Here is a 22,035-nt window from a genome sequence, read left to right on the forward strand (position 1 = left end):
ATCTGTACTTGGGTAATAGCTAGGGGGATTATCTGTACTTGGGTAATAGCTAGGGGGATTATCTGTACTTGGGTAATAGCTAGGGGGATTATCTGTACTTGGGTTATAGCTAGGGGGATTATCTATACTTGGGTAATAGCTAGGGGGATTATCTGTACTTGGGTAATAGCTAGGGGGATTATCTGTACTTGGGTAATAGCTAGGGGGATTATCTGTACTTGGGTTATAGCTAGGGGGATTATCTATACTTGGGTAATAGCTAGGGGGATTATCTGTACTTGGGTTATAGCTAGGGGGATTATCTGTACTTGGGTAATAGCTAGGGGGATTATCTGTACTTGGGTAATAGCTAGGGGGATTATCTATACTTGGGTTATAGCTAGGGGGATTATCTATACTTGGGTAATAGCTAGGGGGATTATCTGTACTTGGGTTATAGCTAGGGGGATTATCTATACTTGGGTTATAGCTAGGGGGATTATCTATACTTGGGTAATAGCTAGGGGGATTATCTGTACTTGGGTAATAGCTAGGGGGATTATCTGTACTTGGGTAATAGCTAGGGGGATTATCTGTACTTGGGTTATAGCTAGGGGGATTATCTATACTTGGGTTATAGCTAGGGGGATTATCTATACTTGGGTAATAGCTAGGGGGATTATCTGTACTTGGGTAATAGCTAGGGGGATTATCTGTACTTGGGTAATAGCTAGGGGGATTATCTGTACTTGGATTATAGCTAGGGGGATTATCTATACTTGGGTTATAGCTAGGGGGATTATCTATACTTGGGTAATAGCTAGGGGGATTATATGTACTTGGTTATGATATTATAAACAACTCCATAGTAGATGAATAGCTTTCATGCTCTTGGATTATTGGTTCTGAAAAGTATCTGAATGGATTATGAAATATTTGGATTGTGGAATAAATAGATTGTAGATGATGGGCTTAAAAGGTAAATGTATTTAGAGGAAATACATTACAGGTACATGTACTTGGAATGGGATTAAGGGATTATAAGTACTTGGATTATAGAGTAAATGGATTATAGGTACTTGGATTATATAGTAAATGGATTATAGGTACTTGGATTATAGAGTAAATGGATTATAGGTACTTGGATTATAGAGTAAGGGATTAAGGATCTTTCTGTTCAGAGAAGACAGTTTTGCTGTATAACTATAGTGAGGTAACAGAAGACGGTTGATTTCAGCTCCATCCCAGATGAGGACGCGATGCCACAATCTATAGAGCAGGAACAAGTTGAACAGATAGAGCAGGAGGAATTTGAGGAGGACGCCTTCCAGGTGATCGGCACGTGTCGGGCGGTGTACAAGTTTGATGGTAGGTACATCTCAATAGTCTCCTGTACCAGTCTACGTAGTCCTACAAATAGGTAGCAGCTCAGTGAGACACAATTCTGTTACAATGATTTGGAGCGAGCATCTTGTATATCTAGTCCCGGTGTCTTCTATCCTTGTTAACTTGAGATAACTGAAGTTTTGTATAAATCTTTATCATGCAAATGTCTTCTATCCTTGTTAACTGAAGATAACTGCAGTTTTGTATAAATCTTTATCATGCAAATATCTTCTGTCCTTGTTAACTTGAGATAACTGCAGTTTTGTATAAATCTTTTTCATGCAAATGTCTTCTATCCTTGTTAACTTGAGATAACTTTAGTTTTGTATAAATCTTCATCATGCAAATGCTTTGTTTCATTGCGTCACTGTGACTGTATTTAAGTGTATAATCTTACAACTGAAAATAACTATTAGAAGTTGTATTTGTACATTGGCAGTTTATACAAAGTAAAAAGAAGTCATAGATTTTGGACACTAAAAAACATCAGTGTGATTGGGGATATGTATGAGGATATTATAAGTTAGCTACAAATTGAAGAAATGTCAAAGTATTAACATTTTATCAAAAAATTATTAGATTATGTGTATTTATCTACAAAGTTAAGAGACAAATAATTATGGTCTATGTGTACTTCTGGACGATTTTGTCGACACAATAGCCTCATGTTTTTGCCGTCTGTGATATATCAGATGAATATATAAGTGTTGAAACGCTTAATGTTTGTGTACTTGTAGCTGATAACGGGAGCTCTGTGTCGATGGAGGAAAACGAGGAGATGGCGGTGATAGAAATAGACCAGGGTGACGGCTGGACACGTGTACGTAGAAAGGATGATTCTGAAGGGTTCGTACCCACGTCCTATATACAGTGTCACTTCTACGATCAAGACGAGGTTTGAGGCCCTAGCGACCATCAGTCGGACAAATGAAGTCTGGAAGGATGTGGCCTCGAGCAAGGAGCTCTACTTCCCGACTTCTACAACCAGCAATTTTATCGTCTTGGCTAAAATAGCCAGGATTTCATATTATAAGGCATTGAAGCTACTACAATCTGTATGTTGGGACTATAATGCCACAATTCATGGGATGTCAGTAACAATGACCATAGCCTAGCTGTATTAGCGTGATCCAGACCTGGTCATAACCGTAAAGACTAGACAGGCCCTGTCAGATAGCTTGGTCTTAAGCAGACACAGACCTGTGACCCAGTATTATATAATTTAGCTGCAGACTTGTGAGAACATAGATCAGCTTTTCGTGTCTGCAGGGATGTAGCAGTTGGACAGTGATAAGTAATTTACAGGCTTGATTGGCCCAAAAGACGATTATAATTGGTGGACTGGGTGGGCCCTGACGGCGGATCCTCGTTGGATAATAAACACTTGTGAATAGCCTGTGAGCAGTCTAGGAAAGGGCCAGTGGACAGCAATGATTTGTTGATTGCTTAAAGTGGCCAAGGAGATGGTCACTGGACAAAAATTACTTTTGATGGCCTGTAGCGGCCAAGGAGAGGGTCAGTAAAATTTCGCCACTAGAAATGTTCAGTGGAATTCACACCAAAGGGACATAACCACTGGTTCTACTAACACATGAAACATTTTTTGCCAAACCAAATAGTGAGATATACTATTCAGGTTTATATAGCTGCCAGCTTTCGATGTGTGTTCATGTGTTGACGGAGAAGAAACATTGTTTTCCCAGTAAAACCATTACTCAATACTGTATATAGTCCTGTGTATTTTAAAACGTCCTGAATTCACTTTTTGTTCAATCATTGCTGTGTCATCGGAATGGATGAAAGATGATAAAGTCATCAGATTGGATCGCTGAGTCATCAGAATGGATGAGACTTACTGTTTAATCAAATGTTCGGAATCTGTTATACAGATTTCTATTAGAGAAGTTCTATATTCTTCTTCCTCCCAACACTAGCTTGTTTTCAGACAGAGCAAGTGATTTCGGGTCACATCGCTATTTTTGTCAAACTGTGTGTAGCACATTTCATTTGAAAAGAGATTTCATATCAGATATTGATGACAGTGTTTTAAAGACCTTTTTGTTAAATCGTTCATTTTGGTCACTGTTTTTCCAACCATTGAAATTAAATTCCGACATACGTTGTATTGAACATGCGGTGTACTGCTTTAGAATTAATCCATCTTATGATGTACAGTTCAACCTGGGGTATCTGGACTAAAATAAATTATCATTCTGGGGATAAAATCATCCACCAAAATGTGTACATTACTGTGGTTCCTCTGTAGGCTGTGTGCTGACCAAAGTTTTTTTTACACTTTTGATAAAACATTTCTTCAGTCAACAGAAAATTATTGCATTTGTTTGCAACATTTTACTACATGTATCATGTATTATCTTCCTTTCTTCCTATAACTCGCCCTTTTTTCATATCAAACTTCAATTTTGATTGATTTGTGACTTTATTTCTCGATAGTTTCCTGTTTTCTGATCCAGAGGCGGGATTATCATTTGGACCAAGCTATCAATAAAATTCTCAATTGTCAAAATCAGATTGGCAACTGTTTCATCCAAAATGTAAAATGAAACTTATTTTTGCAAAAGTCACCTCTATACGTGATAAAGTGAATGTATTGGAGAAAGCCAAATATGTAGCTTTTCAGAGGACTGTTTTAATTTTGACAATTCAAGGGAAGCACATTCTGAGGTAGAGGTATAGACCCAGCACTGGTGATCCCTTCACAATCATAACTTGTTCTAGGGCTCTTCTCAAGTGGAGTTATCTCCCTTCGAAGATACTGATTCACATATTTTGAAATCTCTTAGATAATTTCACAATCAATGACGATATTACTCATGAAAATGCATTTAATCAGTTTCAGATGTGTTTCTTGTTTTAACAGTCTTTTTGAAGAGATTTTTACCCAATTATAATACAGTATAGTCTGGAATAACATTTTATCAAACCAATTACTCATTTAATAACATATTTAGTTAAGTTTTAGTCCATTTTTTTCTCCAAACTAACTACAAAGTGTCGTCCCCTGCTTGTAGTTATGGTGGTCATTCCAATTCCCATAAATTATGTCCAAAGAAATAATGAGAAAAAGCATGAATTGTGATTTTGCCCTGATGCTGATTAAGATGAAGTTTGAAGATGTTGTATAGAGTGATATACAGCTTAATCACACACTGAGATCAAATTAAAATATCTGGTATTGCATAAATCATTAAACGTGAATCTTGCAACCTAATTGTTCTGAAACATAAATGATCATCTCGAAAGATTGTAAAGCTGATTCACTATGTTTAAAATGTTAATTTTTAGACAAATATCATTTTGAAAAATGAACTTTACGTAAAGATACGAGAACGTGTTACATTTAGTTAAGTATACAATGTATATTTAACAAACTAATAACATTGGTTCGGAAGAACTAGGATTACAGTATATAATATGTTATTGATCTACTATAAGAGGATACAAAAGGATCTTGATGTTTAAACATGTTAAATGGCATGGCCATACACAGGGACTTGTGTGGATAATTATTATAATTAATATGTGAAACTCAGTATTACAACTATATATATATATATATAACTGTAAATTTCACACGCTGAACGTATTTATGACACATTTCCACAAATCAATTGACAAGTAGTGTTGTAAATAATACTTTGTCAGATAACGGCTGGTGCCTATTACAACAGACTAACTAGGAACCAGAATTTATATCACGAATTCATTGGAAAGGATTTTAATGTGAACATTTATGTACGTCTGTATGTTCCCTTCAGACACTTGTCTTTGATCGTAACATGCATCAATTTTACCTTCATTATTTACGAACATTTTACAATTTTCCATTGATGAATCATCTATAATACCGCCTCCAGATACTTTACAATCACAAAGATTATTTTAAAGTCGCATGGCATCACAATCGAGGCTCAGTTTCTGTTTTTTTAAGTCGTGTACACATAGGGATAAATCTGCCTTGTCTTGGTGAGTGTTGGCTTCAAGTGGTCTATATAAATTAGTGTTAAATTATTGTAACAAGTTATTTCAAATCATGCATCGTTATAATGACATTGAGTATATATACAGGTATTTTTAGCTACTAATTAACAATCTAATCTATTCTGAGTGGTCTGCAACTTTACCATTTCAATATAGAAATGCCTACTGTAATTTGAGATATGACTTGCATTACACGTCACAAAAGCAATGGTTTTTCTCTACCCAGGCTCAACCTTACAATCAATTCCTTCAGTGTTAATGCCAGTTATACATCACTACTCAATTACGAATCATACTTGTGCACTGTGTGTTGGTATAAAATGTTTTAAATACTGTAGTTTGTTTTAAAAAGCTTTTAATCATAGTTTTTCTCCTGGTACAGACATGTCCTTGTTCACAGTTTTGGTACTTACTGAACAGTACTGGAAGATGTCTGGATAGGACGGACAAACATTTTAATACCTCAAAACATTCTAGAATAGTATACCGGTATATAAAAAAAACAACGTTTTATGTCATCGTTCATTAGCTGACTTCCACTTATAATGAAGCTAATGTTTCATTGCTAGGTACTTTTGCAAGTCTAAACCTCACAATCAAGGCTAATGATATTTGTCTAATGTAAGGACATTAGCGTTTTTCCAAAAAAGTTCTAGTCATGGAAAATTATTTTTTTCAAATCCTTTATTCCGTTTGGACAATAATTCATCACATCTGAATTGATGCACAAACATTGATGTCATAATAATGCTGATTGGAAACTGCTAATGATAGTTAACGTTTACACACAGATGTATGTGTGACTGTAGCATATAACCTGAATTTTACCATCTGAAATAATCCTCTTGTGCTCTTAAGTTGATAATAGACTTGAATACGGGACAAACATTGAACAAGAGGCACAATTTAATGGACCAAATTTCACTTGAAAGGCTAAAATTTAGTATATTTAAACCTAGGGTACCGCGGTATACCACAACAATGTATACTTACTGTAGGTTAATAGTCAATCACTTTGTGTAGAGAAGGACATTTGATGAACTAGCATGATTTTATTTTGAAAGTCTATTATTAAGCTGATTAATTGTATGATGTAGGTGGGAAAAGTGCCTTTAGGGATTTTTAATTAATGTCTGTAGCTTAATCATAACTCAAATGTAGCTTTTCTCATTAGTCAAATATGGCCCTTATCATCAGTTAAATTAAATGTAATCCCTTTTCATTGGTCAAATTTAGCCCTACTCATCAGTCAAATATAATCCCTTTTCATTGGTCAAATTTAGCCCTACCCATCAGTCAAATATAATCCTTTTTCAAAGGTCAGATTTTTTTAGTCCTTCTTATCAATCAAATGTAGCCCTTTTCATCACTCAAATGAAGCCATTTTCATCATTCAATTGTGGCCCTTTTCATCAGTCGTGCAATAATTTCATATATACCTAATCACGTATTCCAAGAGAGTTTGTACTATTTCAGTGTGATTTCATGTGTGTACCACAGCCATTCATACAAACCATCGGTAATGTAGACCACCTTCAGTATAATTGTCCTATTAGTCTGGATAATGTTAGGATCTGTTAACTGATTATATGGTACAGCTATTAGTATACAAAATCGTAATGTGGTCTGGTAAAAATGAACTCCCTGAATTCCCTCAATGTGTTTATATGATTCTCACACTCTTTTACAGTAAGTTGTAATTCCGTAAGGTATATTCGTTAGAAACCAAGTATAGTAAAGTGTTTTTCCTTCATATTTGAATTAATTTCACTCCATGTTAGTTGTTTGGTGATGATATTGTGAGTAGTTAAATCAGGGCATGTTATATAGGTATACTTGTATTGAAGGTACCTACGATACATGTATGTACCACGTTTCGGATTTGGGAGATTTTGTAACTAGGCTGTAAGCAGGAATCTAGCAGACCAAAGCCAAGCACAGAAATATTCCATCATCTTTTCACAGTTATTGAAATTTATTACCAAACTGTACTCATCTCAAATCAAAATGTTCAGGAGTTTCTTTCGACATGACAGTGTTACAAATTGCAAGGTACAGTGTAGTCTGGAACATTGGAGTTAATTGGAAATGTCCTGTTAAGCTTGCCATGAACATCTTATGTATACTAGTTCTATAGTATAAAAACTCGCCTTACAATGTTTAATCTATAACATGTATTTTATAACGTCAGAGTCTAAAAGCATTATGGACAGAGAACTAGTTTATCCTTATAATTATCCACTAATCAAAGTATGCTAAACAGAGTTGATGTTGACACCAAGCCCATATCAAACAGATTGCCGGGTTTTTATAGGGAAACGTCTCGGATCAAATCATATGCTTAATTGCTAGGATGATGTACCAAAGGTATATATGGTTGATTCATTGAAACAATTCCTCGTTAATGAAATGATTGATCAAATGTTTGGACTTGGGAAGGATGGCTAACCATAAGTCTGTTTTTAACGTCCCTCGATGTACAGACATTCTCCAGTTCAAATGATGCGTCTTTGTTTGGTCAGAACTCTACCTGGACTGTTCATGTTGTATGTTGGCAAGGTAATAGCCTGTTATTTGAACTGGAGATCTTTACATCACAGGACCCAAAATACAGGTTATTTGGATTTTATACATGAGAGTACTAGTGTATCCAATGTATATATATACTTTTACCTTTTTTATGATCGGTGGACCAATGTTTCAACACTGCTAAGGATAGTCAACAATGTTCGGGGATAGTATTAAATATGATATTGACATGTGGAGTAAGATATCCAGGTTTTACCTGCATGTCCTCTCTATACACTGGAACTACTGTACTGCTGGAATACTCATGTCTATAGTGTCAATTATAACCACGCCTATATCTATCAGCCACCTTTTACAGTGTACACTTAGTTATAATTTTAGAAGTGTCCCTTGATGCACTGCCAAATGGACAAATCTTAACCAGCATGTCCTGTAGATCTATGTACACATGGGTGAATAGACCTCCTGCGAAAAGCACATCTCCTATTGTTTCTCAAAAATTATACAACCAAACATCTCAAAGTTCCAAAAGGCATTGATTTTTGCTGGTTCATTAAACGCCACATCAAGACCAGATGAAAGCATATTGACACAAGAACAAACCACATGCAGGTGCATAAATTCTTTTGAAATTTTTCGGATTGTAGACAAATTACAATAACGACAGACAATTGCATTGCATCAAGGAGAGCTTCAAACGTAAAGAAATTCCCGGTAGGCTTGGTAGATAGGTTTCTCTGTAGTGTATAAATAAAATCCTTCAAGAAATTGACTCTGTCCCTCATTTTCTCTTATGATATTTGACTAAGTTGTACACTTAATTTTAATCACTGTATATAAACTTGTTGTAAATTCGTGTACATTTTTTTACCAGATTGTAGATTATGGGGCAGTCTATCGTATCAAATTAGTGTATAGTGCTTAGATGTATTGCCGGCATGGTAGTAGATATACCTAGTATATAAATATATATATATATATATAAACGTGTAGTCGAGAACGTAGACCTACTAGAATGCAATATATTATTATTATTAATCTATTATGCTCATGTTCAATGGCTGGTACTCATGTGATGTTAACCATTTTGTTTTGTTAACACATTATTTCATCAACAAATCTTATTAGTCGATGTCGACACAATTTAGTCATGTGATTTTATATGATGCTTGTTTTATTGATTTGGAATGTTTGAGCTTGTTTTTGGAGAGTTGTCTGAGAATTGATGTTGGGTAAGGTGAGTATGTGGGTGAGGAACGTCTGTGCTGTAAGCAACAAAACATTGATTGGATTCCAGTAGCTATGATCCCATTCACCTTTCCTGAACGATAGTTTATTGTTTTTCCTTAACTCATATGCATTCACCCCTGACGGCACATTTGAACTCTTCCAATTCAAAGTTTGGAATAGTTCATTATGAAATTTCAGGTGTGAATGAGTAATAGGAAGAACATACTATCATTTGGGGTAGCTAACAGATTAATACAGTAATATAAAACATATTTTGTTTCGGAGACCTACTATAATTTGCCTATAGATATATCGACAAATATGCATTGTTACATGTTTTGGAAGTAGACACCATTGTCCAGGCATGTTTCACAAAACAATGTCTGAATGTATCGCTGTTTTTCTTGTTGGTTCAGAATCATGTTTTTGGCATTGTATGATATAGGTTCAGTGTTTATTGGCCATTGTTGTGCATAGAAGAAAGAAATAGAACGTTAATTTGTCAGCCATTAGCTTATCAAACTTTTTGAATCAAGCTCCGTTAGAACTCCCAATCTTATTACCATCATAAAAGTTTTGTTACCCAATAATTAACATGAAGTTTGTTGTGTTCATAAGATTAATATCAGGCCTCCGTTGAAAATTAACTGCTGTCGAGAAATCTTTGCTAGTTTTTCAGAAATAGGTAACTGGAATCATAGCTGTTATTTGATTTGTGATTGTGATATTATAAGGATTGTACAACAGAATGAGAGAAAGTTTCAATAGATTTGTGTTGCTACGAATGGCCTGTTGATTGGTCAGTAGAGCGTGGGGAGAAATGTGTGAAATGTGTTTCTGTGTGAAATAGTGAGTGTTTCTGTGTGAGATAGTGAGTTTTCTGTGTGAGATAGTGAGTTTTCTGTGTGAGATAGTGAGTGTTTCTGTGTGAGATAGTGAGCGACTCATTCGCTGTCCTGTCAGCATTTTGATATTCTATTCAATAGCACGTACTTAATGTATGAATGTTGCCTATTTAAATCAGTGTTTGTATTTTAACGTGTAACTTTGGTGATTGTGGCGATGTTAAATGTTCAGCTATACAGCCTACATTTGTTTTTCAACTGTTACTACTAGAATAACCCTACATGTACCCGTGTAGTATCTTATCTCTCCTTAACATTGTGTACGCTTTTCATGTGATTGTGTCTCTCCTTGTGATAAAATATCATCTACCCTGTCCCTCTTATTCATCTATTATATGTTAATGAGATAATCATGATTATATTCAGCTGATTAATTTTTACAAAGATACCAGTTTTACAGAAAGATATTGCATTGTATCACAATTGTTCATATATATTCATCCGTACATAAGCCAGGAAGAATTGAGATGAGTGGTTGACGCACTGCCTTCAATGTGTGTCACAGATCATGCAAGTGGATAATACAACAGAGGCGTGCTTTACAAACCTGACATTAGAGAAACACTGGTTTGTTTACACCAGTTGTTGTGAACGTTTGGTAACCACAACTGCGTTTACTTCAGTATTGGACGGCTTTGTTGGGTGTGTTTACATCAAAATTGGTCTGCCATGTTGGGTGTGTTCACTTTCAGCGTTGGTCGGCCGTGTTGGGAGTGTTCACTTCCAGCGTTCGTCGGCCGTGTTGAGTGTGTTCACTTTCAGCGTTGGTCGACCACGTTGGGTGTGTTCACTTTCAGTTTTGGTCGGCCAGGTTGGGAGTGTTCACTCTCAGCGTTGGTCGTCGTCTATGTTGGGTGTGTTCACTTTCAGTGTTGGTCGGCCACGTTGAGTGTGTTTAATGCAAAGTTGACCAGCTACACAGTGTGTTCCGAGCAATGTCGATCGGTAAGATGGAGTTGTTCATTTTAAGTTTGGATTGAAAGCCAATGGTGAATGTGCTTACTTCAATATTGGTGACTAACGCTGGCTTTTCTGAACTCATGTTGCAAGGCTTCATTGAGCTTGTTACATAAATGTCAGTAGCAAACAAGTTGTTTGTAAGTAACGTTTAGTTTGTTCTGTTAATTGTTGGCAGCGCTCAGCTTGTTCACTCCAATGCTGATCGGCAACGCTGAATTTGTTCACACCGATGCCTAGACTCGGCGCGCTATCTTAGCGTGATGTTATAGAAGCGAAATGCTTCTCTCTTCCTTACAATAATTGGGGTCGTGCCAAACAGAGACATTCACTTCTTGTATTTATTTCATAACATTTATATTACATGCCCTTATTAAACTCCAAATTTGCAATGCAAATGGTACAGTTTGAATGTAAAGATAATAAAAGTCATTCTGCTATATCTACACTTGTTTGTTGTAATTAGTAATGCTAGACATACAAGTGCCTTAATCGTCTGAAGGAAAGCATTAACTATCATTTGTAAAAAAAGTCAAATATTGTCAAAAACAATGCACACATAACTAAAATGAACAAATATATGCTAAGATTTTCATGGTTTATGTTCCGAACGACACAGTTTCCCTTACATTATTGGTGCCCGTTATTGATCAACTTGGCGGCTGTCCTGAATTTTGGCTGTTCCATATTGCAAATATATATATCATTCTGAGATTCAAGCTGCTTGATCAGAAAAAAATATGACTGCCCGAAATGAGAAATCTTTCTTGATATCTATTTACACCTACACATAATGCTAGTACTGTGCTAGTAAATAGGTCGAACGACAATCTCAGTCCGAAAAGACAATGTCAAACATTAGTAGTATGACATTTTTATGAAAGTTACCACATGATCCCTCTAGTATTGGTATCTTGTTTTTCTTCAAAAACCGATAGTCTGCCAAATTTGACAAAAAGAGTCGTCTGTCTAATTCATTCATTCATTCTATGGGCAGCAAAATAGTTTCCTCTGTAGGTAAACGTTTTTTTCTCCAAATACCAGTAAAGTTATAACGTTGTATGACTGTAATGGGATAGTGGTTTGATGCTTTTTACGTTATTGGCAGATATCGTAAAACGGCGTTCTGAAGTTCTGGTACAGCGGGTAGAATATAAAACAGACAAGCGCATTAGACAAAACAAAGGGACACTGTTACGTTCAATGTGATATCAAAGACGAAAGTAACGTTGAGTATGTGGAAAAATCGACATCGTATATAATTACCCAAACCTTAACTTTTGTCAAGCGATACAACCTTTAATGATATAAACAATGAGGAATTTACAAAAACGTGTCTGGAATTCGAAACATTTAAATAATATATTCAATATTAGCTAATTTTATAACAGTAATACCTATTGGTAAATGTTTCATTTTAAAAGATGATAAAATATTTTAGAACAATCCCAATAGTAAATCCTTATGCACGCTTCATTACAAGGAGCCTGCATTGGCGAGGTTTTCATTTTGCATCTATAACAATAAGAAAAATCGCTGGAAACATTTAAACCCACACATATCCTTATTGCATATAGACTTACTTTGGTATATATTTTGCTCTTTCAGCCAAAAAAGTAAAACTCGTTCAAATGCGTTTGGCCGTCAACATTTTCTTGAAAAGATATTTACAATGGGTAAATCACATCACATCATGTGATGTAAAGCACCAACTCCAGTCACACTCTCAACTTAACATGCACTATATACACCAACAGCGCGGCACATATCCTCTTCATATTGAATGCCCGGTTTAAAAATAATCACGTGCACACATACAAGAAGTGTTTGTCATCAAGTAAACATGGTTTTACCTTTTAATGAAACGAACCGTTCCGTGGCCTCGATTTGACATCAGTTTTTTCCTTGTTCTTTTCTTTCAGTGAACCGTGTCTTGCCCTCGTTCTAGGTTCTGACAATGACTCGTCTGATGCTATCGTTGATGGTGACCCTAGTTTCATATCTGGCATTGACCGTTTCTTCTTCAATACCCGTTTTTTGTCCTCAGTCTCTTTACTTTGCTCATTACTTCTTTCAGTAAGATCAATATCGGGATAGTCGTTTTCAGCTCTCCCCATTTTGCGCATTCTACAAGCCCCGCTCTCTGATGTTTTTCTGTAAAGACTGACGTCATTCTCCTTACCCTCTGCATCGTCAGCGTCATATTTTATTGTAGATTTCAACTCGTTTTCCGATTTACTTGATTTTTTCAAAGAAGATTTCTTTCCAGATCTACTGGGAGAATTCTTCTTATCCGAAACCAACAATTTCGTTTCATCCTTTAAAGGAGATGCGTGCGCGTCTTTGTTGACGCTTAACTTCCTGTCACGTTCAGGTGACGAAGAGACAGCTCCATCTTGAGAGTTATTATTTCTACAACTCTCGTCATAGTTCGGTTTCCGATCTTTCTTTGGGGTTATTTGAGTCTGTGTTATGTCTTTGTGTACATCATCTGTACTACACTTCCGTGTAAAGATTGACAATCTCGACAAACTTTCCGCATTCGACTGCACCCAAACATCGCTCATGGCTCGCTGAAGTAACTTCCGGTGATTTATGTCCGAAGAACTTTTTCGAGGTCTCCGCACGGAGGAAATAAATTCGGGATCACCGACCCAAAGATCTGCCATATCCGGTTGATCAGAAGTACTGGACAGTTTTCTGGTACGTCCAGTAGACGTGGTCATGCCTGTTACGGAAGGACGGCCATGCTGGATCTGCTTGGCACCGCCCAGTGTCGGGATATCCTCATATTCGAGCGACTTCCGGCGACCAGATCGATATCGCACTGGGTCTGTGTCTGTTCCCGTTGTTCAAAACAAAATAAAAATAAAATATGATTAATCGTGTTAGTTTGCGTATAAAATCTGTACAGTTATACAACCAGCAACGTTCATTCACAATTGATGAATTTGGCAGCAGGTTTATGTGAAAATATGGCACATATTCTTGATAAGATTAATTTACATAATTTCTGTAGGACAAGGTTTTTTGTTTAAGATTGTTGACGAGCTACTAAACAGATTATATTGCGGAATAACAGTGCAGAACTTCTAACCAATCTGGTTTTGAATCTATTGAAACTTATTGTTATAGAAGGGCTTTTACTAAAAGGAGATAAGAAACTTAAATTCACCCTAAGTGATATTGATGATATTTGAAAAACAAGATTTTCGAGAACTGCTTAATCTCATTGACCATCAAGAACTTTAAACCAAGCTTCAACTTTTTTTTCACAATCTCCGAAATCCAAAGGGTCCGGGTTCGTGATAATTTCTATGCATCTTTGAAATATGTCGTGTGGAATGATAAGGCTCAAAGTGTACAATTTAATTTGTTTCAGACATTAAAAAACTGACCAAATGGTAGATCTTTGGAGATTACAGAGGAGTTAAATCAAAATCAAAGACAGTCAGTTTTACCGTTATGCTGCCTAGCGATGCCTTTTCCAGACCAGTCAATTCATTTCAGATATTTGATTGGTCAATCAAAATAATTTGCGAAAGTATAACCATCACATTTCTCATTTGCATATGAAGTCCGGATGACGATTGTTAATGACGTCAACGACTTTGAATGACCCTGACGCGGCATTGAATTGATTAAACATGACGTCACGAACAACAGCATGACCCGGAAAGTTCAGATAATTCCGCCTCACTTTGGATATTTCTGACGTTACTAATCCACGGCAGAGTGACCTAGAATTTGAAGAAAACACTCAAAAAATCGCCGTTTCGTATGAAGGGTTTGGCTTATATGAATTAGATTGGGGATAACCCTACTGTATTTTGAAATACAGTACTGTCGCAAATGTATGTTTTACTTGATCCGCTCCAAGTCACTAGTAAAACTCAATTTGCGACAGTATAATCACGATATACCGCTGCAAATTTCAAAATACAATAGGGTTATCCCCTTATTATATATATTCCTGGGATGTACAGAACTCATGTCTTTCGTGAACGGAACCTTGGACATCGAAAAAGCCCGCTTCCAACCTTGACATTAACTATATTATGACGATAATGGTCATTTTGCTTGGTCTTAGACAAACATGACGACTTGCGTATTGTTAACTTTCTTCTATCAATTGTATGTGTACCATTCGAGACTCTGCTTATGAAATTTGCTTGTTGCATTAGACTCGCTACTCGAAAGCTTTTCTAGATAGCCATTGCCGTTTAAAAATGACCTTTTTAAACAGAAATTTTAGATGGATTTCTTCTTGAGGTGGGTTCAGACTGCAAAGACATTTTTATGACCATCGCCTAATTTTTCTATTTCCCTGTTGTATATGATTACCGACTTAGTGTTCTTTATGGTTTCGTTGTTACTGTCGCGGTTCTCACTTTAACAGCCTGACATTACTTGGTTTGACCTAGATGTACATACTAGGTGTCGCCGATGAAGCAGAAAAGGCTTACCCCTCTGGAACACTTGGTTTGATCCTTTATGCTTTTTTCAAGGGTCTCCTTGTATTTTTTTTCATTTGGTCATACCTTGTCCTAGTTTCATTAAATCTGTGTTAACATTGCAGTTTTGATCATGCTTAGATAAGATGACATATTAATACTATATGATATGTGGATTTGTAGAGATAACTAACATATCCTATCTCTTCTTATAAGGCAAGACCTGGTAGAAGTACTGTACAGTTAGTCCTCGTTAGAATACCGATAGTCTGTAAACAAATGCCTACACGACCACAAACTTTTTTTGGTGTGATTTAAAAAAAACAAAATTTATTTATCTGCATCGTCTATTTTTAGACAAGGGACTGATATGAAGGATGGATGTTTAAGGTTTTCCAAACAATATTAAGACATTTCGAAATCGATAAAAGATTGTTGCAGCTGTTTGAAACATATTCATACATTTATTACCCATCTAATATTTTTCATAGGTTGCTTACCGCCATTGCTTTTCTTGTTAATGGATCCCTGTCTTGTAGGCGCTTGACCAAACTTGGGAACGATTGTGATCGGATACGGGTTAACAAACACATCCTCTTCGTCTTCCTCCTCTAGTTCACTTTTCACTCGATCTTCAAAAAAAAATACTATCGTAAGATTTTCCAAAAATTAATCTACAGGTTGTCAATACTATATGTCGTTAGTGTGATTAAACACCAAATTAAACATTGAAATAGATCAATCGGGAAACGTCGGCACTTTCCATAAACAAGAAAATACTTTCCTCGTTTACGGAAAGTGCCGACGGCTTCCGATTGTGAAATAGATATGAAGTAATTTAACATTGATGATGGGATGGGGCACAGATTCGTTCAATCAGGTTTTCATGAACTCGCGGTTTTGGATTGTGTTTGATAGTGATTGTGTTGCATAACAGCTTCAATGTTGAAAAGATGCACTTTAATCCTTATAATAATGTTTATTTCAAAAACAACGACGACTATTCTATTGTCTTTCTCGTCGTTAATTTCTGTTCCTGATACATATTAAACAAATTTCCAATTGTATCAGATGGTGAAACGGAGTCCTGTTGACAAAACATTTGAAATATAGTTTTATAAGTATGTATATTCTGTAATCACATTCACCCATGTATATTGTACACTACTGTAAACCCATATTGCAATACTTCTCGAGTTGACAAATGGTATCAAATGTGAATATAGTATGTTACGTTACCAGTGGTTAGATGGTATGTTTATCTGTTGTTTATGTTTAACAGTGATGTGGTAATGATACGTTGCAGATGACCGACATATAACAACACAAATGCATTTGTTTGACTGCCAAGAATAGACCTGAACCACAGTCATCCCCTCTTTTTACTGACGATACATAATTGATACGACATAATGGCCTACGTGAAGCTTTTCAGTCAAGACAACCATAACGTATGACTGTCACACAAATCGTGACGTAATGCATATTGTGATCTTAGAATATAATATAATCGACGTAAACGACAGCCAATATGGAAAATTATGACCTGGTGGGTTTACGATGGTTACAGAGAAACCACACATATACTAAAGATAATGTTTAATAAACGTGTACAATACAGTGCCGACCCCCCCCCCCCCCCCCCCATTTTTAAATGACCGAACGTCACATCATTACTACAGAAAGCCCCCTGTAATCAGCCAATCATTGACCCTATAAATTACTCATGACCTAAAAGGCAGGTTCGCAATGCATTTTAATTATTGTTATCAGTAAAAAGTAGACAGACGTCGGCATTGTTGCTGTTGGTGCCGTAGTAAACCCACCTCGATACACCTTGACATTCACTACCGATTAACTTGTCTGATATAATTATGTTGTATAATGCCAGCGTGTTGTCACCCTCGTTTTATACTGTTATGTTACGGTTGATAAATAAATTACAGATTTTCTACCTGCGAGGCGTCAACAACGTTGAACACTTTTACGATTGTCATTATGACCTGATTTCTAACTAAGAGACCATTCACACGGTGTCTTAGAGCCATATGACCTACATATCGTTTATTTATTGGATATATTATGAGTTAGCAAAAAACACCCTTTCTTATACAGCTGATGGTGGAATGGGGTTGGAAAGGGGTGTTTGGAGTGCGTTTCTTACCGTTTTGCTTAGCTTGTCTCACTTTCCAAAGCAATTTACATAGTATCAAGATATTACGTTTGTTTGGGTTATAGCTTACTTGAAGCAGCTAAGGTCATATGAAGTCGGGTGCCCTGGGAGACAACGCCAAAAAGAAGGGAAGGGATTGAGGCAGCAGATCAATTTTGGTTTGATGTAGGGTAATCTATTTATACGTATTGCCCTTGTATGTAGAAGCTAGTGAACACTTTAATAGCAGTCTTTCTACGTATTAAAATGCGTTGTCGTCATTGTGTGTTAACGCTGTAATATATGTTGTCCGTTTGTATTAACACTTTTGCATATTTTGTCCGTGGTTGCTGTTGCTGCGATATAGTGTTTTTCTGTCCTTGTCCTGATAACATTTGTCCTATTAACTCTTTATGTTGACATTGTGGCACATTTATTTCCTTTCTGTTAATGTGTTCTTTGACATTGCGTTATATGTGAACCTTTCTGTTGATCACGTGATATATTTGGAAATTTGTGTTGACCTTTTTGTATATCGTATCCCTGTGCGATGGCTATTAGGTATATTGATCATGTGTGTTGACCTTTTTGTATATCGTATCCCCGTGCGATACCTATTAGGTATATTGATCATGTGTGTTGACGCTGTAGCATTTCTTGTCGTCCTCGTGTGTTGTCCTTGATGCCTTAGTATATTTCATCGTTTGGTGTGGGCACTTGTAGTCCTTGTGTGTTGATATAGAGGTGAACTTCATCTTTGTATGTTGACATTGCAGTATCTTTTGTCGTTGTGTGTTGATCCTGTGCTACTTGGTCATTTTGGATGTTGACAGGGTGGAATGAGCTGCCATTACATGTTGACCCTGTGGTACGTTAAATGTTGTTGTTGTTGACCCTGTAGTACATTTTGTTGTTGTTGTTGACCCAGTGGTTAACTTTGAAGGTATTTATTGTGTATCTTAGCGGGCATCATAGTTTAGCATTTTCACTGTCCAAAGCGCTAGATTCTGTTAAACACTAAATATGAGACCATTATGTCTTTGTATGTATGATCAAAAATTGCGAATAACTTAATAATTGATATGTCCGGAAATTTTGGAGCGCTCTTTCAGGTATATTTACAGTAGAAGCTTTGTTTACTAGTATTTCACCAAAGAAGGATATTCACTAAGCGTGCAGATATTTGTATTGACACGCATACACATTTATCTACTCTAGTGACACATAGCCAGTCTCGGCCGACGTATAGATATAATCCCGTATGTCTCCCCGCTTGATTCGGACATTGCCTGCCTTCGTTCCAACTAAAAAACGTTTGATTTGCCATTCGCATGTTTAAGTGTTCATTCATTGGTCATTATATTCAATTAATATAATTAATAATTTCGTTTATATAAACAGTAATGCAGGTTTCTGAATAAAAAATTAGGTACGTTTATAGTAACTGCTATGCAGTTTTCTGCCATTAAGTCAAACTTCCGTACAGACCACATCAATTGGAGAAAAGGTGAATGGAGTTAAAAGACGGGAGATAGTTTGACAGGGTGCTTAATACATTCACCCCTGAATCTTTATAATGAACTAATCCAACCATTACTTAGGAAGAGTTCAAATGTGTCTTCAGGGGTGAATGAGTTAAATGAAATGACACACTTGGGGAAAACCTAATCGGACAGTTATATAAGATTGCCTATATTGCAGATTTCACAGTGGCTTCTGCCAATATCCAACATGCAGATGTGGTTTATATTATGACTCGGTTGTCTGGAGACATGGACAAAATAGTATCACTGACAGGGTATTTACTGCAAGTTTGACAGACACTGTAAAGAAATGGTACATATATTTCTGGCAGATTTTTCTGTAGTTTTATACTGCAGCTCTGGACAAAGGGTACCTAAGGACATATTGTAGCTATAGACAAGTAGTACCCAAGACTCATTTATTTCTCGGAGTGAGGTTTTGATTGTAACTATAGACAAATGGTACATATGACTTATTTCTTTCTGAGGTTTTGACTGTAACTATAGACAAATGTTAGATATTACTAATTTCTTTTTGAGGTTTTGACTGTAGCTATAGACAAACGATACCTAAAACGTTTTTCATTCTGAGGTTTTGACTGTAGCAATAGACAAGTGGTACCTAAGACTTATTTCTTTCTGAGGTTCTGCCTGTAGCTATAGACAAGTGGTCCGAACATTTTTTCCTTTCTGAGGTTTTGACTGTAACTATATAAAAATGGTACCTAAGACTAATTTATTTCTGAGGTTTTGACTGTAGAAATAGACAAATCGTACCTAAGACTTATTTCTTTCTCTTTCTTAGGTTTTGACTGTAGCTATAGACAAGTGGTACCTCAGACTAATTTCTTTCTGAGGTTCTGCCTGTAGCTATAGGCAAGTGGTCCCAACATTTTTTCCTTTCTGAGGTTTTGACTGTAACTATATAAAAATGGTACCTCAGACTAATTTATTTCTGAGGTTTTGACTGTAGAAATAGACAAATGGTACCTAAGACTTATTTCTTTCTCTTTCTGAGGTTTTGACTGTAGCCATAGACAAGTGGTTCCTAAGACTAATTTCTTTCTGAGGTTTTGACTGTAGCCATGGACAAATGGTACAGAAGGCTTATTTTTTCTGAGGTTTCGACTGTAGCTATAGACAAGTGATATCTAAGACAAACCTAAAGATATTAGTTCTCTGACAGGTTTGACTCAAAGTAATGAAAAGTGTTAATTATAGATAGGTGGTCCCACTAGGTTTCGCTATTTTTATAGGCAAATGGTACCTCAGACAAATATTTTGTCAGAGGTTTTGACTTAAGCTATAGACAACACAGAAGAACTATTATAGGCTGGAATAGGATCCCCTTCCACAAACAATATCATTGAACCACACAAAGGAAAAAAGGAAACTGACATTCCGAAAAGGGCACAGAGATAAATTTGTTCATACTTAACTACATCACATGTGTTCATCTCACCTGTATCTGGCTGAATGTAATCTACGTCATATATCTGTTGTTCCACGTGGAGTCGCTGAAGAATGTCCTTGACCTCCTGTTCGTCCTTGGAGTACTGTCTCACGAAGGCTTTCTTTTGGTGCTCCAGTGACTTTGTCCTTTTCTCGTGAGCCACCCGCTCTAGAGAGTTCTTCTGAACAAAGTCACGCATGTTGTTGATGTCCAGTTGTCCGGGGATACCTTGCATTTTGTCTGCTTACGAAACAAAATCCTCAAATAATTTATCCTTACCTAACAGTTGAAACCAGGCTAACAAATGTTTTTCCACTTGTATCCTCAAAACAGCTGTTTCGGTTAAGGCAGCGTTTCCTTATTTTCTTTTTATGTAGATTCAATTATTAAGTCTTCACGACGAACCATTTTGGCAACTGTAACAGACACAGGTACTGAGGTTATAGATTTGCTTTTAAATCTCTGTCCTCGCACAGTTCCTCTATAGTAACAAGTTCTAATGAAATAACAGCTTAAACAAAACACATCGTTTGTCGGTGAATTACCTATCCGATACAAAGGTCGTTTAGAATCTAATTCTGGGTGAATGAACTTTAAAATCGAATTAAGTGTTCAATCTGTGATCAAAATTGATGAAAATATCAGAGATGATTGACAAGGATAAACAACATTTTCCGAGTCCCGTGTAACATGATAACAACACAGTGTTGGTTTACAATTACGTCCCTCCTTCAGGTAAAAACACGCCATGCAAAACAGTTTTGACCTATTTCGTATTAAATGCCAACAACTTGCTGCCATTAAATGGAGTCGAACTTCATTTTCCGTATTGCTGAAACATGCAACACGTCTTAAGTGCGAGTATCAACTGGTTCTTTTATATCATATCAAGGCGCGATGCATACAGGGATTGATGACCAGCATATTATCCTTGCTAACATACATTTCTACGTAATAAACTTCGTTTGAGCTAGAACATTTATCATCTTCCTCTTTGCGATCATGGTTTAAGCCATGAGGTCAAACACAACAGCATTCCTCATGTCCTATTGTAGCTGGTCTGACGACGTCCAAAAACTTTCCCGATAACAGACATTTTCACGTCACTGAATAATAAATGCCTCCGCAACTGTTTGTTATTATTTAACACCCGCTGATCAAGTAGTACAATGTGTGAATTGGCGAGAGTTGGGAGAATTTCGCCAAAACAATGCTTGCCTTACAAGTGTTGTATTACCTGACTATTCCGGGTCCGTGATCCCCCTGTACTTTCCATCAAATCCTGTGCCTAAAGTTTCTTCTTAACGGCAGATATATAACAATCGTTCAACATCTCACGGCATCAGCGTTATTCATCCACATGAAAATAAAATCTGACTGTATTTAAATGGCCCACAGTATAACGTCCAGTATCATCAAGTATGGTAAGCTTGATATATTATAAAGTTGCTGCACAATGTCTCCC

General features: G+C 36.4%; 2 protein-coding genes across 10 annotated transcripts in view; one reads left to right on the forward strand and one right to left on the reverse strand.

The window, feature by feature from the left end:
- Positions 1-11,428, forward strand: part of LOC110455825 (cdc42-interacting protein 4 homolog) — a 54,857-nt gene extending 43,429 nt beyond the window's left edge. For 8 of the 9 annotated variants that reach the window (XM_021506215.1, XM_021506221.1, XM_021506218.1 and 5 more), the window contains 2 exons: positions 1,217-1,347; positions 2,103-11,428. In XM_021506215.1, coding sequence (XP_021361890.1) covers positions 1,217-1,347; positions 2,103-2,266 — 295 coding nt within the window. In that variant the 3' untranslated portion in view covers positions 2,267-11,428. The remainder of the gene's footprint in view (positions 1-1,216; positions 1,348-2,102) is intronic. The other variant, XR_002463503.1, reaches the window with a different exon arrangement.
- On the reverse strand, positions 11,343-21,902 carry LOC110455826 (E3 ubiquitin-protein ligase RBBP6-like). The gene is made up of 4 exons (XM_021506223.1): positions 21,808-21,902; positions 20,580-20,986; positions 15,943-16,074; positions 11,343-13,827 (listed from the first exon to the last, which is right to left on the reverse strand). The coding sequence occupies exons 2-4, from the start codon at positions 20,803-20,805 to the stop codon at positions 12,845-12,847; spliced, it is 1,341 nt and encodes a 446-aa protein (XP_021361898.1). The 5' UTR covers positions 20,806-20,986; positions 21,808-21,902; the 3' UTR covers positions 11,343-12,844.
- Positions 21,903-22,035: the final 133 nt, after the last annotated feature.

The sequence above is a fragment of the Mizuhopecten yessoensis genome, unplaced genomic scaffold (genome assembly GCF_002113885.1).
Source record: "Mizuhopecten yessoensis strain PY_sf001 unplaced genomic scaffold, ASM211388v2 scaffold8387, whole genome shotgun sequence".
NCBI lineage: Eukaryota > Metazoa > Mollusca > Bivalvia > Pectinida > Pectinidae > Mizuhopecten > Mizuhopecten yessoensis.

Bases quoted from the DNA above. Each gene is read 5' to 3' on its own strand.
- LOC110455826 (XM_021506223.1), bottom strand. From the start codon at position 20,805: ATGCAAGGTATCCCCGGACAACTGGACATCAACAACATGCGTGACTTT. The intron at 16,075-20,579 runs GTGAGATGAACA...TTTTTTTTGAAG, and splicing joins TTACATTCAGCCAGATACAG to ATCGAGTGAAAAGTGAACTA. The intron at 13,828-15,942 runs GTAAGCAACCTA...CAACGGGAACAG, and splicing joins TAACAAGAAAAGCAATGGCG to ACACAGACCCAGTGCGATAT.